The sequence below is a fragment of the Vespa crabro genome, chromosome 9, assembly GCF_910589235.1.
Source record: "Vespa crabro chromosome 9, iyVesCrab1.2, whole genome shotgun sequence".
In the NCBI taxonomy this organism is placed as follows: Eukaryota; Metazoa; Arthropoda; class Insecta; order Hymenoptera; family Vespidae; genus Vespa; species Vespa crabro.
In genome coordinates, this window is record NC_060963.1 from 6853588 (window position 1) to 6873270 (window position 19683).

Below are 19683 nucleotides of genomic sequence, written 5' to 3' on the forward strand. Positions count from 1 at the left end.
TATAAAAAAATTTTTCAAAAAATTTGTAATATACAGCACAGTTTAAAAATTTTGAAATTCTATAATATTATATCATTCGCGTTATTTTATATCGTTAATATTAAATTAACATTGCATCAATAAACTAATGCATTCAGGATATTTGAAACAATTGTTCATTCATACATGTCTTCAAAATATTATTTTACAGATTAATCGTCGAAGGTACAAAATATTGAAGTTATTTCTATTTTCTTTTTAATAATTATTGAGATATATAATTATTTTCTGTGATTACTTTAGTATATCTTTTTTTTTTCTTTTCTTTTAGAATAATAAAAAAATACGAAATGGATGATCACAAATCAAAGAATAAGAAGTATGAGCGTAAAGAAACTCGACGTGAGATGATGGCCAGGAAAAGATTGTATTTAAGACAACTTTTTGAGAAAGAATTCATCGAACAGGAAGAACTGTTACGTCAGATAGGCTATGCTTTAATTCTTACACAACCTTGACCATTTCTTTTGTTATACTTTTGTAATTGTAAATGTACCTTGGATTTTTATTTTTCTATAAATTTAATAAAAATAAATTGTGTCATTGGTATATATCTTGCGGTAACAATTCTGTAAAGAAAATATTGCCTTAGGGAGCATTTATTATACGTTAATGTTACATATATGTGTATGCATTTGTGGTGTAATATAAATAAAATAGAGATATATTTTACAAGGTGACAATGAGTGAAAATAGATTGATTCTCCATGCTTTCTTAGATTTTGGTAAAAGAGTTCATACCAAAAAATCATATAAAATGCCAAAAGAAGGTCAAAAAGCGTAAACTCCTTTAGAAGATCTTACTGTATATACACATTATAAAGAAATATTCTTTTTTTTTGCATTTTATTTGCACATGATATTATTGTCAAAAAGTATATCCAATGGCAGATACTTTCTTGCAATTAAATTTTTATGTAAACACACTGAGGACTATTGTGAACAAATACAGTGCAAACCATGTCTTATTCGAATTGTAATGAAATATTTGATGAATATAAAATAATAATAATAATAATAATAATAATAATAATAATAATAATAATAATAATAATAATAAAACTAATAAGAATAATATTAAAAATAATCAATTGGTGAATTTGATTTGCACAGATTAGATCCAAAAACCCTGCTGCTTGAAACAAATGCGTATTAAAATCGCATATTGTACAATATACTTTCTAATGGACGGCATAATATAGTATGCGCGGTATATTTTACGTTACGAGCTTCTATGAGTTTGAACTTATTCCTTCTTTTTAATAAGGACATTCCATATTTTTTGCCTTTTTTTTTCTTTGGATTATCAATCGTCTCCTACATCATTAGGAACAATGCAACTTGACATATATTATAATGCGTAGAAATATAAAGTACATGTACAGTTCGGTTAACATTCATCAAACAACAATTACGTAATATTCAATCATACACGGAATGTCCATGAGTTAAATTTTTGATTTTTGACAAACATTGAAACATTAATATTAAATGTGCTACATAAAAGAGAGTAATCATAAAATTACCACATTTCTTAATTCATTAATAATATATGTATCTCTTTCCATGTTAAATGTAGATGCATACTGTACCATTTCGTTAATCACAAATCGCTTTTGCAATAATAATGGCATTTTCATTGTTCTCTTGTTCATGTTATTTTATAAATAAGCTCGCTACGTGTTGACAAAGTGCACTTTGAAAATATATGTAAAAATATGTCCTATTGATTAGAATAGACGTTATCTTCTCTTTGTTCTAAATCATAAGTTAATTTACTATCCATTGGAGAACACTGGTATCATTTCCACCTGTTGACACCAGTCTAGTATCATCTTGAAGGAACGATATATTTGTCACATGACTGGAGTGACCACCATAGCTATGACATAATGACTAAAAACAAACGTATTTAAAAGATTTTAATATGCTTCATATATATATATAATATATATGAGAGTTTTACAGTAATTATTATTTTATAAATTACCTTTGGTTGACATGCAGGATGCGAAAATAATTTGATTTTTCCAAAGTCATCTCCCGTAGCAAGAAGTTTTTCATCTTCACTGCAGCAACAACAATTTATATCCGTGCCATCTGCACCTTCTGGCCAAATACCAATTGTCTTAAAAGATATTATGCAGGTTTGAGTTACCCATTTAATATCTTTAAAATTAGAGGGTTGAGGTATTTGACGACAAATACCAGGATTCCCTACAATATAATTCATAAATGTAAGATATATATATATATATATATATCATTTTATTATGATTTATTATATTATGAAACATTATTGATGAGGTTACTATACTAACAAAATAGAAGTTCATAATCTCCACTGTTGCTACGCAAATATTCTCCATCTATTGACCAATCCAAATGAGTTATAAAACTAGAATGTCCCTAAAATAAACAATGATACATATGCATTTAAAGATAAATTATAATAATTTTTGAAAAACACAAAGAAATTTGAAATTATAATTTTATTCGTTTGCCATGAATAATTAAATGAAATATATTTTCAAGATAGATGAATTGTTCCTGTTCCTATTATTATGTATTTTGGTATTTTCAACTGAGATACGTATATATTGTGAAAGCAGAAACTACTATACGTGCTCATGTGAAGCAATTTTATCTACAAATTTGCAAATAATATTTATTTTAAATATGAGTCGTGTTTTTCTTAGATAATTTATATTGACATAATATATATCTTTTTCATTTTGAAGCAACCCAAATATAAATCTTACTCGTGCCTTCATATCCGCTTAGGCTAAACAGGAAGAAAAGAAATATGTTAAGTAGCTAAGTTCAATTTAATGTATAATTACAAAATTGCCTAGTTTAGCTCTTATAACACGACTATTAAATAAAATATTTTTAAGATAGTGATTTGAACGAATATATTATGTGTAATGCAAGAAAATTTACAAGCTATATAAACAGATAATGTAATTATATGATTTTGAATAATCATGAATATACAATGATATGCAATTAACGATGATAATAAGTATAAAAAATTTAAATAAACATACCATACATCTGCCCACTCTGGTATATTTTGTAGCATACTCGCTTACTTGATATATGTAAATATAATTATCTCTTGAACCAAGAGCAAGGAGAATTCTATTCGGGGAGAATGCGACAACCTTTTTAAGAACAGAGAAATATATTTATCAATGAATTCATTCATGAAGATATTTCTTAATTTGTAAAAAAATAACTAACTTGAATTGGTTCTGATCCATCTGTATGGTGACTATATAGTTCACGCGTTTCACTATCAATGGCCAACCATTTTCCAGATACACAACCAACCACCATAACGTTACCTTCAGGATAGAAACCGATGCTTTGTGCTTGTTCCTGAATAGAAATATCAAAGTCAGTATTCAGAAAGCATTACTGTAAAATCTAAAAATAAATAAACTGTACAGTAAAGACAAAATATAATATTAAAGAATTACAAACATACCCCTATATCTTTACTCCATACCACTGTATGACTGAGACTATCCCACATTTGTAACAATCTATCATGACCTGCGGTAGCAAATTGAGGCAATGTAGGATGAGTTGCTAATCCCCAAACTTCTTCCGTATGTCCTAACATCACTGGATTGAATCCCATTTCCATGTCTCCAATGAGAATACAATTTTTTGTCGTACCAACTAATAATTGCGATCCTCTGCCTTCGGATATGGTACGGATACCACCAAAATGATCCTCAATCTATAGATTAACAATTAATATTATATATTCCACAAAAAAAAATGAAAGGAAAAAGAATAAAAATATTTATCTTCATTTACTTGTGCTATTTCTCCAGTCGGATTTAATGATATATCAAAATGCAATATTCTTCCATCCTTTCCACCTCCAGTAACAATATTTCCATTTTTAAGAACACATATAGAAAATATCGATCCTTCGTGAAGATTTCTAACCAATCTGAAGATAGTGTTGGTGCCTAAATTAATGAAATAAAATAAAAAAAAAAAAAAAAAAAAGAAAAATAAAAGAAAAAGAAAAAGAATGAAAAGAGAAAATAAATATAACAAGAATTTAATATCATAGATTTATACAGATATACAATACATATGTATATATAAAATAAAATAAAAATATAAAAAATAAAAAAATACCTCTTGCCCAAACAATAATATTGCCATTACTGTCGCCGGTAAGTACATCTCCATTTTGATTGAAAGCGACACACGTGACGTATCTCGGTTTCTCTCTACTTTCGAATATACCCATTCTTTTATACAGCATACCGCCATTATCCAAGGACCAGAATGATACGTGACCTTTACCACAGGAGACAATTTGATTTCTTTCGAGAGGATGCCATTCAGCGCAGACAACCGTGTCAACTGAGCACTACAATCCATTATCATTTATACTATATATATTTAGGTATTTTATAATATTTCCTTTTTTATTCTATGAGCTATATATATCTTTCATTGTATGCTCTCTCGAGAAGATAAGAAAAAGAGCAAGGAAAAATTAAAAATGCACTTCGAACAATTCAATATTATTTTCATTGAAAACGCATATTAAATTTGTTATTATTCATCATAAATAATATTATTGAGATAATAATATTGATATAATTTTATTCGATAAATTTATCAATTAAATGTCCTTACGTAATTAAGGTTAGTTCAAAAGCGCGGGAATTCAATACGGTTTTTAATTTTTTTTTCTCACATAGGGACAAATTTAAATTGAATTTTTCATACATTCTATATGTTCTCGAATACGAACATAAAAATTAATCGTAAATTGATTGAATTTTTATTTTTTAATAGATAAAGATGTAAAAGGACTGTACCTTCGTCTCCGTTAATTTAGATCCCTTATCGCCCTTTTGCCAATCCCAAATCGATATATTATGATCGGACGTTTCGTCGATGGCACATAAATAATTACCACCGTCAGTTTTTGAGAATGACAAACAACAAATCGATCCATCGAACTCGCCATTACCAATTACGCTCAATGTAGCCAAGGTTACTGAGTTCCATATTCTGATGTGTGGCTGTAGAAAAAGTATTTATTTATTAATAAAACACTATATTAAATTTTCATAGAATTCTCTCTCTCTCCCTCTTTCTATATATATATACATATATATATAAAAATATAAAGATATGGTATCCTGGAACTTCGAGGAAACGTTTTGACATTGGATTCGGCAAATGAGAATTATAAAGAAAATTCATACAAAAGTATGTGCCCCGTTTGACCTTCATTTCGAGTTATAACTATAGCGATTTTTATATTGAAATAATTCTATCGAAAGATTAAATTAGTTGAATTAATTTGTAAAACGTTTCAGTCTTTTCCCATATGGAAGAAGAACGTTTTGATACATCTCTTATGAGATTAAACGAGTACATTTTATGTATTAAAGAAGAAACTCGAAATATTATAATAAGTTGAAAATAAAAACATATCAAATATGGCAGTATGTTTATATGAACTTTTCTTATTTTTTTTTTTTTTTTTTTTTACTTTTACCTGTAAAATCCAATGTCGAAGTGGTTCCTCAAATTTACGGGGCACCCTATATATCTTACCAACGCGTCACGTCGATCCAGGCCACAGGTTTGTCCAGTTGCAACTACCAGTTTATTTGGGTGTATCGCGATGCTGGAATTCGATAAAGAAATTTTTTTTAATTTCTTATATACATACATACATACATATATATATATATATATATATATATATATATATATATATATATATATATATATGTCCAAAAGAAGTGATAAATTTAATTTGTCAAGATTTTTGACAACTCGGACTATATTATACCAACGCAAATGAATTTTAAATCACCACTATATATATATATATATATATAATATACCTATACATATGCCCCCACATACATGCGCGCGCGCCTACTTACACACATTATATATATACATATATATGTATGTATATATATGTATGCATATGTACGTATATATACTTTGTAAGGTCTTCACACATATATTATATATAATATAGATCGATATAATACAAAATAAGCGATAAATTCAATTTATCAAGACTGTTGACAACTCGGGTCATATTATAACAAATGCAAATGAATTTCAACTCACCACTTGACGTCGTCCGTATGACCCAAATAATGTCTCTGATTGTGCTCTTCCATATTATAAAGTACAACCACCGCAGCAACGAAGTAAACGATCTCGCAAGTTGGTAGTAGATGTAAATTGCTACGACAATCTCTCCCTCGGTATCCATAGACCCAATCCAATTTGAGTTTACTTTGGGGTGGTGTTGTTACTTTGTGAAGATCGTAATGACCTATCATAGATGTTGGAACATAAAGAACGACTGGTCGTCCTCGCAGGTACATACGAACGGTACCTTCCTCCTCGTTGTACTGCATGTCTCTGGTACTGATCAAATCAAACATTTATATTTTATTATCGATGTTAAAAAAGAAAAGAAAAGAAAAGAAAAGAAAAGAAAAGAAAAGAAAAGAAAAGGAAAAGAAAAAAAAACAGATAATAAGCGATATCATAGATATTGTACGATTTATAATTAATAAATCAGAGAGCGGAAAATAATTTTTAATCAATTAATGAGCAATCTTAATTAAGTTAAAGTTAACTTTCACGTTAAATTTCGCGCTACAATTTTAGCTATCATCTCCCACCCTCCTTTTTATTTTAAATTAATCGTAGATATATCATATTGCTCGTTTCATTCCAATCGTATAATACCAATAATTAAAGGCTATTAAATTCGATCACTTTTCAAATGGTTCTCGCGTGTTACCAGAATTTCGAAGTATAGTAAATTGCATTTCCAAGAGAGCTAACGTACCGCACGAACGTATTCCTATTTGAGGCTCGATAAAGCGTAGGTGTGCCCAACACACATGTTATCTATCAACATGTATAAAAGGTATCAGGTTGTCGTAATTACATCGTGTGACTTACGTCACCCTAACCGATTCATACCACAACACAAAAAACATTTTTTGCGATTCGACTAAATATATATCTTCAACGATTTTACTTTTTATAGAGTTATTTAGTTACCATACAAATATTTGTTCATTCTAATAAGATTCTCACGTATGTATAACGTAGGGCAAAGTTATATTTCGTAATTTCGATCGATTCTAATCTCATAAAATAGACACACGAGAGGAACGAGTTGAATCCTATCATTGAATTACATTCCTCGTGATTGGCACAATGAGAGAGTTCGCGATGATCATTACCTGGAATCGGTTGATTGAAAATTGTTAGGCCTTGATCGATAAAACAGAGCGTGGAAGAGAAATAAAGAAAGAAAGAGAAAAAAAAGAGATAGATAGATATAGATATAGATATAAATATAGCTACAGAGAGAGAGAGAGAGAGAGAGAGAGAGAGAGAGAGAGAGAGAGAGAGAAAGAGAGAGAGAAAAACCACAAGGATATACTGTTTGGCTCTTTCTTCAACGTGTCCTTCGAGCCTTTCTTTTTGATTTCGCAAATGCACGAGACGCGTTCTTTTTATTATTATTGTTGTTCTTGTTGTTATTATTATTGTTATTATTATTATTATTATTAATACTTGTGTACGTAGGAACGAAAAGGTAACTCGTAAAGTAACGATCGACCGTGCGACTCGCGCGTTACTGCGATCGAGAAACACTCCTGATTTTTCATAATGACGCAGTCTCTCCCCTCCTTTAGGTTTCGTTGAGAGGCGTCTCTCTGTCTTTCTCTCTCTCTCTCTTTCTCTCTCACTCGCTCTCTCTCTCTCCTCCCTCTCTCCTTCTTCCTCTTTCTATCTTTCATAACGATCGTACCGACCACCAATGGCTTATTCAGTAAATTCTCGAACAATTCGTGTTTTGTTGATCCTGTTAAAGAAGAAAGAAAAAAAAAAGAAAAGAAAAAAAAAGGAAAAGAAAACAACAACAAGAAACAATAACAACAAGTGCGAATTATTAATGATCGGGAATCGTTGGATCATAAGTTAATTACAAATCAATAATTTACATGCTTTGATTATTATCAAAAATTTGTAAATAAATTTGTGCAAGTAAGTTAATGAACGTATAAATGTTTCGATGTAAGTACGTATTGATTAAATAAGTACATACTTACATGTACGTTTAGATAAAAAAAGATAGGCAGTCACGACGAGTCTTTACATTACGATCTCATTTGAAATTTTTCTCACCTCATTTTCTTTTTTTTTTCTCTTTCTTCCTTTTCCCTGTTTCGTGTTATTTTTTTATTTTCCTTTTACCATTTCCTTTTACTCAATGCTCTGTCTCGACGATCGAGTAATGCAGTATTTGTTTTCCTCACTTGAATATATTAAGCGTCGATAATCACGTTAGACCGAAGGTTTCCTGATCAACGTAGCCTTTTATTTCGTATATATCTGTATCACCGATGTTCGATCAACGAGAAAATAAATACAATATTTTTCTTGTATTTTTTCTTTTTCTTCCTATTTTTTCTTTTCTTTTTTTTTTTTTTTTGGAATAGAAAATTTTACAATAAAATGATTCATTGTATAAGATTCTAAAATAGCGAGCCTCTATCTTCTCTCTCTCTTTCTCTCTCTTTTAGTTGCTTCCCGTGAAGGCTATCAACGATCGCGCTTGTAAACACAACGAAAACGTCGTTGTGTAAGAGCAGGAATCGTTCTACTCACTTTCTTCGGTAACGCAATAGCGCACTTCGCACCGCCGTGTTAAATGAGACTGGCTGTCACGTGGTACGGCTTCGTAATATTCGCCATTGTAAAATGATGCTTTTAAATCTTCGAAAAATTAAAAAAAAAGTTGACAATTTCTCTTATTTCTCTCTTTCGTTTTTTTCCTTTTTTTTCCACGTTTATTTCTTTGTTTTTTTTACATGAATCTAAAAGAAAAAAGAGAGAGAGAGAGAGAGAGAGAGAGAGAATAAAAAGACGAGAAAAAAAAAGGAAAAGAAAAATGAAAAAAAAAGAAAAAAGAAAAAATTAGAAAAAGAACAAAAAACAAAAGAACGGAAAAAATCTACGAAACATATTTCTTTTTTCGTTTTGGTTCAGCGAGAACAATCCTCGAGCGTGCTGGCATTTAAATTTTAAAACGTTTCAACCAACCAACCAACCAACCAACCAACCAACCAACCAACCAACCAACCAACCAACGAACCAACGAAAGAACAAACGAATGCGAAGTTCTTACTCCCCTTCCTCTCTCCGCCTCTACCCTCTTACCCCTCTGCCACTATTTCGTTATAAATTATGCATGCACGCCTTCCAACTTTCGTTTCTTTTTACAAAGGCGCGAACAAGCATTTCTTCATCTTCCTGAAGAATATCTATCCGCATTTTCGTGGTCGAACAATTTCTTTGCATGCGAGGTCGAAGGTCAACCTAACTTAAAGTTACTTCACGTGCACGTGGAATTTTGTGGTGGTGAGGGTGACGGGCAGGTGGGTTGTTTGATAATTAACGTTTATCGTGCCTGCCTTTTTGACCTCAAAAACTTTGAGTTTCTCGTTTGAAATACTCACGAGAGATAGCTGGAATACCTTGGATTCCCTTCTAAATAGTTGTGTCTGTTGTCTGCACACACACACGTACACACATGCACGTACGCACACACGCATGCACATACGCACACACGCATGCACGTACGCACACACGCATGCACGTACGCACACATGCATGCACGTACGCACACACGTATGCACATATGCGCATAGGCACGCACGTACGCACATATGCACGTACTTACGTACTCATGCACGGATTTCCGACTGATCAATTGTACATGTGACTTTGTAGTTGCAATAACGAGATAATAATGAGACGACAAAAATGGTGGATGAATGTGATGGGTGTTGAAAATAATTGCGTTAATGTAACACACAAAGAAACTTTGCTATTTACCCGTGTTTGACGTTGTTCAGCACCGCGGGCTTGAAGAGGTTGAACAAGGATTTGGTGGATGCCGACAATCTATAATGAACGAAAATGCAAAACGAAAACCATGCAGTGCAAAACAAAGTAGAAAAGTTGAAGAAAAAAAAATAAACAAAAAAGGAAAAGAGTAGTAGTATACAAAAAAAAGAAAGAAAACAAATAAAGATCGACGTATCCTCAAAGCACGTTGTTATTTTATTACTCCTTCACATTTCTCCCTTCCGTGTTCTTTCGACGTTTTCTTTTAACGTCTTCTAGATATTGTAAATTATTAGAAAAAAAATAAATAAATAAAAAATGAAGATCAATATGGAACAGATCGAGCTTTGAGCATCACGATATTAAATTAATATAAAAATACCAATGAGATTTTAGCGGTGTGTTGTAAAACGTGAGTTAAATATTAACATAAATGATGGATTACCAAACAGAAAGAAAACGAAAAAGATGAACAAAAGAAAAAAAAAAGAAAGAAAGAAAAAAAAAGAAAAAGAAATATAGTGCGAAAATTGCACGTATTATGTATTATATCTGTATAACAAAAGTCGTCGACCTACCTAGCACCAACTAGTTGAGAGTTGCTTCCTTGATTTTGCGGAGAATGCGTAAAGTCACCAGTGGACGACCACCTTTTTGCTCTTCGCAAGCTACTCTGTGGTGGACCATTTGACCTTGTTGTGGGTGACCTGGCGATCGAGATGGCGAATTTGTATTTAATGAAATAATAATAATATCTTATCAATGACTGATCGGGCATCGTCTTCTTAATGTTTTCCTTTTTCTTTATAAATTCGTTTAAATAGTATCGAATTCTTCACACTCTCGTATAGTTTTATAAGCCAGTTTTCAGTATACTTTCGTTTACGGCCGAGCACAAAACATAGTACATAGATACATACATACTCCATTAGCATTCCAAGCGAAGTTTCAAAGATGGAAGCGGATAAACGTGAAAGGCTCTTGCTAATTTATGGGATAACGACTTACCTGGCTATTGGTAATGGCGTGGCTCGTGGACTTGGCGATGGCACCGGTGAAACGCTACTACTGCTAGGGGTATCCGAATGTAACGATCCCGTTGACTGATAATGAACAGATCTTCTGAAAATTCATTTCAGTATAAATTAGATCCTTCGTTGATTTTTCAAATCATCAACTTGATTAATATTAATCAAGGAATAAGTGATCGTTCTTTATTTCTTTCTTTTTTCTTTTTTTTCTCTTTTCAATTTTTACGATTTTAATATTCGTTCATAACACGAATATCAGTAATGAGAATGAGTTTTGTAACATAGTTAATTTCACGGACATTACTAAAACCATTCTTTAATCGTAGAAAGAAATAAGTAATTATAAGGTACCTATCTCGTAATAAAATTTAATAAGTAATTTATTCTTACCTCTGTGGTAGTTGTGAAGAATGCGAATAGCTAACCGGTCGTCTAGGATTCGTGTTTGGATCCTGAATATCCTGAGACGATCCCAAGGATGACGAGTTTCTAACGTTAGTACCACTGCTTTGACGTAAACGCAAATCTTTTTGAGGCACCGAATTTTGATTATCTGAAATGAATATGTATGCACGTGCACATTCGTTGAAATTTTGAAAACTAATAATAGCTACATTTAAAATGAGAATTTCGTGATATATATATATATATATATATATATATATATATATATATATATGTATAGGAAGTTTCATGAAATATCGAGATGATAAAAATATCTTATCTTCTTACTTCTAAGAGAAACATGGCCGTTCCTTAATGGCGATGATACCATCCTTTCGTTTCTCCTCTCATTTCTTTCCTCCTCTCTCTTCTCTCGTCCTTCGAGCTGAGAGATTCGCCTTAACGCGTCCGCCAAAGTAGCACGAAGACAAACTATCTCGTCTCTTTGCGCCAAGGATTGCCTTTCGAGGTCTGCGACTCGACCCAACAAGGATCCAGTCTCGCATTCTAACATCTCGTCTGAGAAAGAAGAGAAAAAGAAAAACAAAAATTAAAAGTTTAATAGAAAAAAGAAATTAAAAAAGAGAAAAGATGGAGATATGTAAGATGCATTAGAAATGATAAAACGACACCTGGTGCAAGAGAATAATGATTATGGTAATGGTGATGATGATGATGATGATAATAACAATAATAATAATAATAATAATAATAATAATAATAATAATAATAATAATAATAATAATAATAATAATAATAATAATAATAATAAGTAACATAGGTGATATCGAATTTCACCTTTAAAAGATATCCCAATGTCGTGTATAACGAAGAAAATATTTCAATACTACGTATGTATTTTCTTAATACTCACGCCAAGCTTGCTCTGCCTCGTCTATGGTATCCATCATGTCCGGCGTGGACATTGCGATTAACCCCTCGCGATGACCCCGGCGTATTAATACGTTATTCAATTGAATAGATTAACGAACGCAAACAGAGCCAATGTACTCTCCGGCGCCAATACTTAGATTATTTCAAACATTCGAATATTATTTGGGTAAATGCGACTATATTTGTTAATATAGTTTTTAAATATTTCAGAAGAAAATATATCAAACGTTTTTTTTTTCTTTTCTTAGATCTTAACAATTATTCCAACAGGATTTTCATCGTTTTCGTTTCTCGTACACCTTCGACGTATTAGCAATTGTCTTGGTCTTTGTTATTGTTGCTATTTTTGTCTTTCTCATAACGAAACTTTCCGTAACTAGCATCGTATTTGAAATCTAACGAATTAAATATATATGTATATCGACTTAGAGATGGAATCCAAACCGCAAAGAGATCGATATCATCAAATCACTTTTTTTAGCTACCAATATGGGGAACGAGGAGGAGGAGGAGGAGGAGGAGGGGGATGGAGGTAGGATAAAAAACATTGTATCGGTCGAGTAGAGTCGTGACTCGTCGGTGTCGTCGTCGATAAATACGAGCCAATTAGCTTCGTGCAATTAGCGCTAGAAAGCTTCTCATCGTTGCAAGTTACGTACACGCATACACACACACACACACACACACACACGCACGCACGCACGCACACACACTCGATTCTCTTCTCGAGTAGCACGAGGTAAGAGATAAGAATCTGCGTTTCTTTTTTTTTTTCTTTTCTCTTTATCTATCTATGCCCATTTCTCTCTTACTCACTCACTCACTCACTCTCTCTCTTTCTCTTTCTCTCTTTCAAGAACACTGGAGAGTTCGCCAGAGAAAAGGTAATAAAAAATATTATTTAACAAGTAGAAAAGGATAATGATGGAATATTCAAAAATCAGCGCGTAAGACGTTCAAGTCGGCGCGTATACGAACGTTCTACTCGTGTTTCCGCGTATTCGTACCTCTTCGAGAGGCGTAGTTAGACGAATTGCGTTATGTAAGATAACGTATCTATGTCTTTCACTCACTCATTCTATTCGAATTCAACTAACTAACTAACTCACTCACTCACTCACTCACTCACTCGTTCGTTCGTTCGTTCGTTTGTGCGTTCACTTGCTCTCTTTCTCTTCGATTATTATTACTGCACTACTACTACTATTACTATTACTACTACTATTACTATTACTCCTCCTCCTCCTCTCTTTATCTCTGTCTCTTTCTCTCTCTATCTCTCTCTCTCTCTCCCACCCCTTTCGTTCTCATCCATTCGTTCACTGTTTCTCTTTTGAAGTTACGGAAAAGCATATGGAGTTTCCCCTTCCCGTTTTTACGCGCCGGTGCTTTCCCTCACCGCGTGGAAGAGACGATAACCGACGAGACGAACGGACGGACGGATGATCGACCGACGTTCGTTCGCTCTCTTTTATTCTCCTCTCTCTCTCTCTTTCTCTCTCTCCTCCCCCCCTCCCACCTCGCTCCCTCTTTCTTTCTTTCTTTTACTTTATCCCTTACAGCTTTCATTCTTTGCCTTTTATCCCGACTTAACACGATTTTTCGGAAAAAAAATGTAAAAGAGAGTGTGTATGTGTGTATGTGTATGTGTATGTGTGTGAGAAAGAGAAAAAGAACGGCTCGATCGAGCGTAACTTATGTGGGTGGATTTTAAGGGTGATTCCAGTTTAATGGAAGACTTACGACTCGTCCTTTCGTTTAATTTAAAATCTTTTTCCTTTTTGTCAATATATGTCTCCGGTAAATTTCTTTGTCAATGATCAAGACGTCGTAACGAAAAGACAAATTCTATTGTAATCTAATGACTATATATATATATATATATATATATATATATATATATAATATGCGTATGTACGTTTTTAAATTATAATATTATGAACTTCACTGAACTTGTTGTCCGGCTTATCTTCGGAGAAAACATCAAGAAAATATTTATTTTAACAAGAGAGAAATTTTTTAACAATTTTGTGAGTTTTGTGATATCGTTTAAAGAAATCGTTTGAAATTCGTACGAATTTTGAGATACGATAGAATCAAATTTAACGGTTTGATATATTGAACGTCGAAAGACAATATTTGTCACGCGACCTCGGTACTTGTAAACAGCGATCTTACTCGTTTTAACGTTTCGAACATACGTACAATTTCTATTTATTTTTCTTTAAAAGATCGATTAAAAGTTCTTTGAACGTGAGGAACATTCAACCGTACACATTATATAACAAAAATAAATAATAATGGAAAAGGATAAATTAAATAAATAAATAAATTAATAAATTAATTAATTAAGAAATAAATAAACAAATAAATAAATGAATAAAAATAAATTTCACATGGCACGATTGTTGTGTATATGTATGTATATCTATATATATATATAATCTCTTTTCTTTTCTCTCCGTTACGACTTCGAATTATTTTATATTGCGTATATTAATAATATTTTTAATGAATTAATTAATCAATCTTTTCCTACTAACGTCACCGAACCACCTCCTATCCTTACGATTCGTTATTAAATTCCATATAATTTTTCTTTGTTTTCTACGAACGAAAATACAACTCGAAAACTAAACGATAATTCTGCTCGCGCGACACGTGTGTTTTCCCTGCGATCGCCCCGACGTTACTGTCTGAAACGGAGTCCAGCTGCTTTAGACGCGATCAATACGTTCTAGATAGTCGAGATGAACCAGATAAATGCGAAGCGCGTGTTAACTCTAGGGTACTGAGATATATTGTATATGTATATATATATATATATATATATATATATATATATATATATATATACACACATAATAGATACTTATACAACGTATACACGCACTCAACAATCTAATCGAACGATACTTTAGATAACTTTCTGGATTAGATCGTTTTATCCTCCCATCCCCCTCTCTTTTTCTCTTCATCTGCCTTCACACAAACCACCATTTGCTACCCTTATCCCCACTACCATTAACACCACTACCATTTGTACAACCACCGCTATTCTTTCTTTTCTTCCATTTTCGACGTTTCAACTTCGATCTTTTCCTTTCGACTTGTTTGTCCTGAATAAAGGATAGGTCGTATCCTGTGTTATAATGGCGCTCCCTATTTCGATATTACCAATCATAATGCGTAAGCTCCGGATGTCGTTCCGATTCGTCTTACAATATAACATATATAGATAATCGTTTCTTTTACCTTTACTTTTTTATTTTTATTCTTCTATCGTATCATTTTATCGCTCATTTATTTTTATTTCGTTTCATTTCTTTCTTTTTCTTCTCTTTTTTCTTTTTTTTTTATCATTTTTCTATGTTAGATACATATATTTGATATATACATATATATATATATATATATATATATATATATATATATATTATGTTATTTTTAATAATTTATAATAATTATGTTACGTTATTGTTTTATACTTATTTATATATTATTGTTATTAGATCGTTATCGATATACATTTTTATAATATAAAACCATATACATACTTTTATATTATTTATAATAATTTTGTTAATTGTTTTTTTTTTTTTACATTTCTGTTGTTACCTCTTATTTTATTTATATTTCAGTTTATCTATCATCCGTTTTACTTGACGTAATTTATTTATTTAACTTTCATGTTTCTGCTTGTATTATATATCATATTTTATATTATTTAAATATAGTAATTTCTATAACATTATATCATAGTTTTATGTTGTTACTTTGAATCTTTTATATTTAGTTTTATTGTTATCTTTTTATTGCGTTAAATATTTATTATTATTATTATTATTATTTTTTTTTTCTTTTTTTATTATCAGCGAGAATGTTTCTTTTTATTTTTCCTGTGTAACTTTAATTCATCAACTCAAGCACATTTTATTATCTCACTGGTCGGTCACGTATATCAAGAAATTTATGGGAGTCGAATGGGGAAGGATAATATTCGTGACGCCACGATTCTTCGTCGGTCACCATGGTTATCTATGAGCTACCATAGAACACGTATCATGTTATACGCACGTTATATAAGTACATGCGTTGTAATATTTAAATTCGAACAATTTAATATATTATTATTTAATGTGTTAAATCCCATAATGATCGAATTATATTTATATTGCAATTATATGCAAATTTTATTTAAAATAAAAAAAAATTACATAATTTCTTTTCTGACATTTAGAAAATTATGTATAAGTATACTTTCTAATAAGAGTAAAGTTCAATATTAAAAATATGAATTTTTATGTAACTTTTATATAACAAAAAAAAAAAAAAAACAAAAAATATTTATAAAAAATTTAATTAGACGTATATATCAATGTTTGTAAAAAATCCCCTTTTACATAATCAAAACATGTTAATATTTTTTATTAAATTGTACGTACGATCATTATTGTCCTCTTTCTTTCTCTCTCTCTCTCTCTCCTTTCTTCTCTCTCTCCTTCTTTTTCTTTTTTCTAGAAAATAGCTATTGAAAAAGAAAAAAGAAAGAAAGAAAGAAGAAGAAGAAGAAGATGAAGAATTAGTTCGACGAGGACGAAGACGACAAGGGATGTGAAGATATTTATAGTCTGAAAATTCGCACGTATGTAGTCTCAACGTAGGCGTTACTCGTTCTGCGTAGGTGGTGCATAATTAGATACGTAACGTTAATAATAGCTTTGGATACGATCGAAAGAAGTATCGTAAAAAGTGTTTGGCCTTTTTCCGGATTCTATTTAAGTATTCTTTGATCGACCTAAATTTGATGAACTTCGACATCGAAAGGAAAAGTGCTACATCGAACGCTATCTATATGATTTGTTTTTTTCATTTAAAGAAATTTTTCACCTCTCCTGTAACCATCAATGGAACAAAATTCAACCTCAATGCAATTTTAAATTTTATTATAATTAAATAAAATTCGATCGATTGGATGAACAGAAAATTAATGAAAGAGCAGGATGAGTCGGGCACACCTTCGTGTAACGTCATCATGGCACCTTGAATGGTTTATATAACGAATGCCACAGTGTGTTACACCAGAGTGTCCATCGTGTGTATATCTATGTATTTACACATACACATATATATATACACATACATAAATATATATGTATGTATGTAGTGTACGTAGTTTACGAGAGTGGATATTTTTGTACGAGCACCTTCGTCTCGTCCATTGGAATTTTTCAAAGAGCTCGATAGCCTTGAACGCTAATTTCGTTTTCAACGACTTCGAGTCACGAACTATAGTCCTATCGTTGTTTTTGAAATAGTCCAGTTCGAAGTTGAAATAAAATGAAATGTAATAAAATTAACAAAAAAAAAAAAAAAAAAGAAAACAAAAATATAGAAAGATAAATGCGATAAAAGTAGATTGGTAATTCTAGCTTTTAAGATGAAATCAAGTTCAAAGAAATAAGAAAAAAGAAACAAAAAGACTTTACCCATTTCGTGGTTCACTCCGTGTGTCTGATGCCCGTTTACGCGCATCGTCGACTTCGAAGTTTTCTTTTCATATTTTTGAAAAACTTCGTTGGATGATCACCCACGTTCCTGTAAAATAAATTGAAAGAAATAATAATAACGCGAAAAATAAGATTGTTTATATAACATATATATATATATATACGTTTAATGTCAAAATAAACATTATTAATACGTTTTATTGTTTAATTAATTTAGTTCAAATCGATATAATCATTTAACAACTTTCATAACTTTTTTCACATAAAAAATATGAGGCAATACATATATATCGTCATACTTTTCCTATTAAATACTGCTTTTATCTTAATAAGAGTAATTTATTGATCCTTCTTAAAGTATACTTTTATTTTATAAAAATGGGCTAAAAGGTATATAGAAAAACGTTTTAAATGAAATTAGCAAGATTATTAAGTTATTATTATATATGAGTTTTATTGTAAATAATAAGTGCCAAGTCATTAATAATTTCTGGCATATTTAATGCTTTAATCTTCTATAACTTTATATAACTTTGAGATTACATATTTCTATACATACGTATATATATATATATATATATATTTTTCTTTATTTGTTTTCATTAATTTTATTTTTATTTTGTATTAATCTTATTTCCTTTCATTAAATCAGTTTTATATTATTATATCGACAGAAAATGAATTATTACTTCATATAGGAAGTAACATTTTTATATTTTTTAACTAGAAATATAATATAATTATATTTCTACAAGTAAATATATCGTAACTTTCACATTTTATATCATTCTCTTCTTTTTCTTTTTTTTTTGTTTTTGTAGATACAAAGAAAAATAATATCGTAGTGAGTTAAATGGAATAGCTTTCGTTATCGATTAGAACGATACAAGTCAGTATTTTCGATTAGCAAAAGATACGATAAAGTCGAGAGAATAAAATCGAGTAAAACCGATTGATTTTTGTTCAGATTTGCAACTTCATGAGTTTGCAGATCTTTGGTATTTCCGTCTTAATAATATCACGAGATACAATGATCATGGAGGAAAAAGAGAGAGAGAGAGAGAGAGAGAGAGAGAGAAAGGGAGAGAGATAGAGAGAGAAATCGAGCCTATCGACGACAGTACCGTTTGTCAACGGACCGAGTATAATGCAAAAATACATGGAATGTGGAAAACGGGTTGCGGAGAGTGCAGCAAACTTGCGCTTCGACCGATACACGGACCCGCATATCTCGCGATTTAGAAAGGTGCACATGCACGAGCATTCGCACGTGTATTTCTAGAGATAGTTGAAAACAATTTTTATTATATGTTTATCGTCATATTATCAACATTTTTATTTTATTTTCGAATAAAGGGAATATCAATGTTTTTTTTTTTCATTTATTTTAATTTAATTTAATTTAATTTAATTTAATTTTATTTTATTTTCTTTTTATTTATTTTATTTTATTATCGAATTAAAGGATTTACAATATAATTATTTTATATTTCAATGAAACAAGGTTAAAAAATTTCAAGATTAAAATATAATATGTTGTCATTGTATGTTTAACTTTATATATAAAATTATTTAGTTCTTTGTTCTGCGTGTACGTATGAAATAGAAAGAAAGGTGATAAGACATGTGGCAATAAACAAATAGGACAATATAATGTCAAGGTTATTAACATTTTTGAAAGGACAGTCGTAACTTGATGACTGTAAATAATAAAGTTGACTAGATGCAATTTGAATCAAGTTATAATATAAATATTATTTTTTCCTCCTTTTTCTTTTTCTTACTTTTTTCTTATTATTACATACAAA

General features: G+C 30.8%; 1 protein-coding gene across 7 annotated transcripts in view; it reads right to left on the reverse strand.

Annotated features, from left to right (window-relative positions):
- Positions 1-622: 622 nt before the first annotated feature.
- Positions 623-19683, reverse strand: part of LOC124426512 (echinoderm microtubule-associated protein-like 2) — a 29693-nt gene continuing 10632 nt past the window's right edge. The window contains exons 1-18 of one of the 7 annotated variants that reach the window (XM_046968261.1): positions 14909-15061; positions 12346-12760; positions 11760-11990; positions 11418-11580; positions 11005-11118; positions 10575-10703; positions 9985-10053; positions 6181-6486; positions 5647-5719; positions 4899-5105; positions 4204-4441; positions 3871-4028; positions 3533-3790; positions 3286-3423; positions 3090-3206; positions 2361-2448; positions 2030-2256; positions 623-1935 (exon numbers count right to left, since the gene is read on the reverse strand). In XM_046968261.1, the coding sequence (XP_046824217.1) occupies positions 1810-1935; positions 2030-2256; positions 2361-2448; positions 3090-3206; positions 3286-3423; positions 3533-3790; positions 3871-4028; positions 4204-4441; positions 4899-5105; positions 5647-5719; positions 6181-6486; positions 9985-10053; positions 10575-10703; positions 11005-11118; positions 11418-11580; positions 11760-11990; positions 12346-12397 (2694 nt within the window). In that variant the 5' untranslated portion in view covers positions 12398-12760; positions 14909-15061 and the 3' untranslated portion in view covers positions 623-1809. Of the gene's footprint in view, positions 1936-2029; positions 2257-2360; positions 2449-2513; positions 2825-3089; positions 3207-3285; positions 3424-3532; positions 3791-3870; positions 4029-4203; positions 4442-4898; positions 5106-5646; positions 5720-6180; positions 6487-9984; positions 10054-10574; positions 10704-11004; positions 11119-11417; positions 11581-11759; positions 11991-12345; positions 12761-14108; positions 14151-14908; positions 15062-17854; positions 17964-19683 lie in introns of those variants that run through there. The other 6 variants (XM_046968264.1, XM_046968262.1, XM_046968265.1 and 3 more) reach the window with 6 other exon arrangements.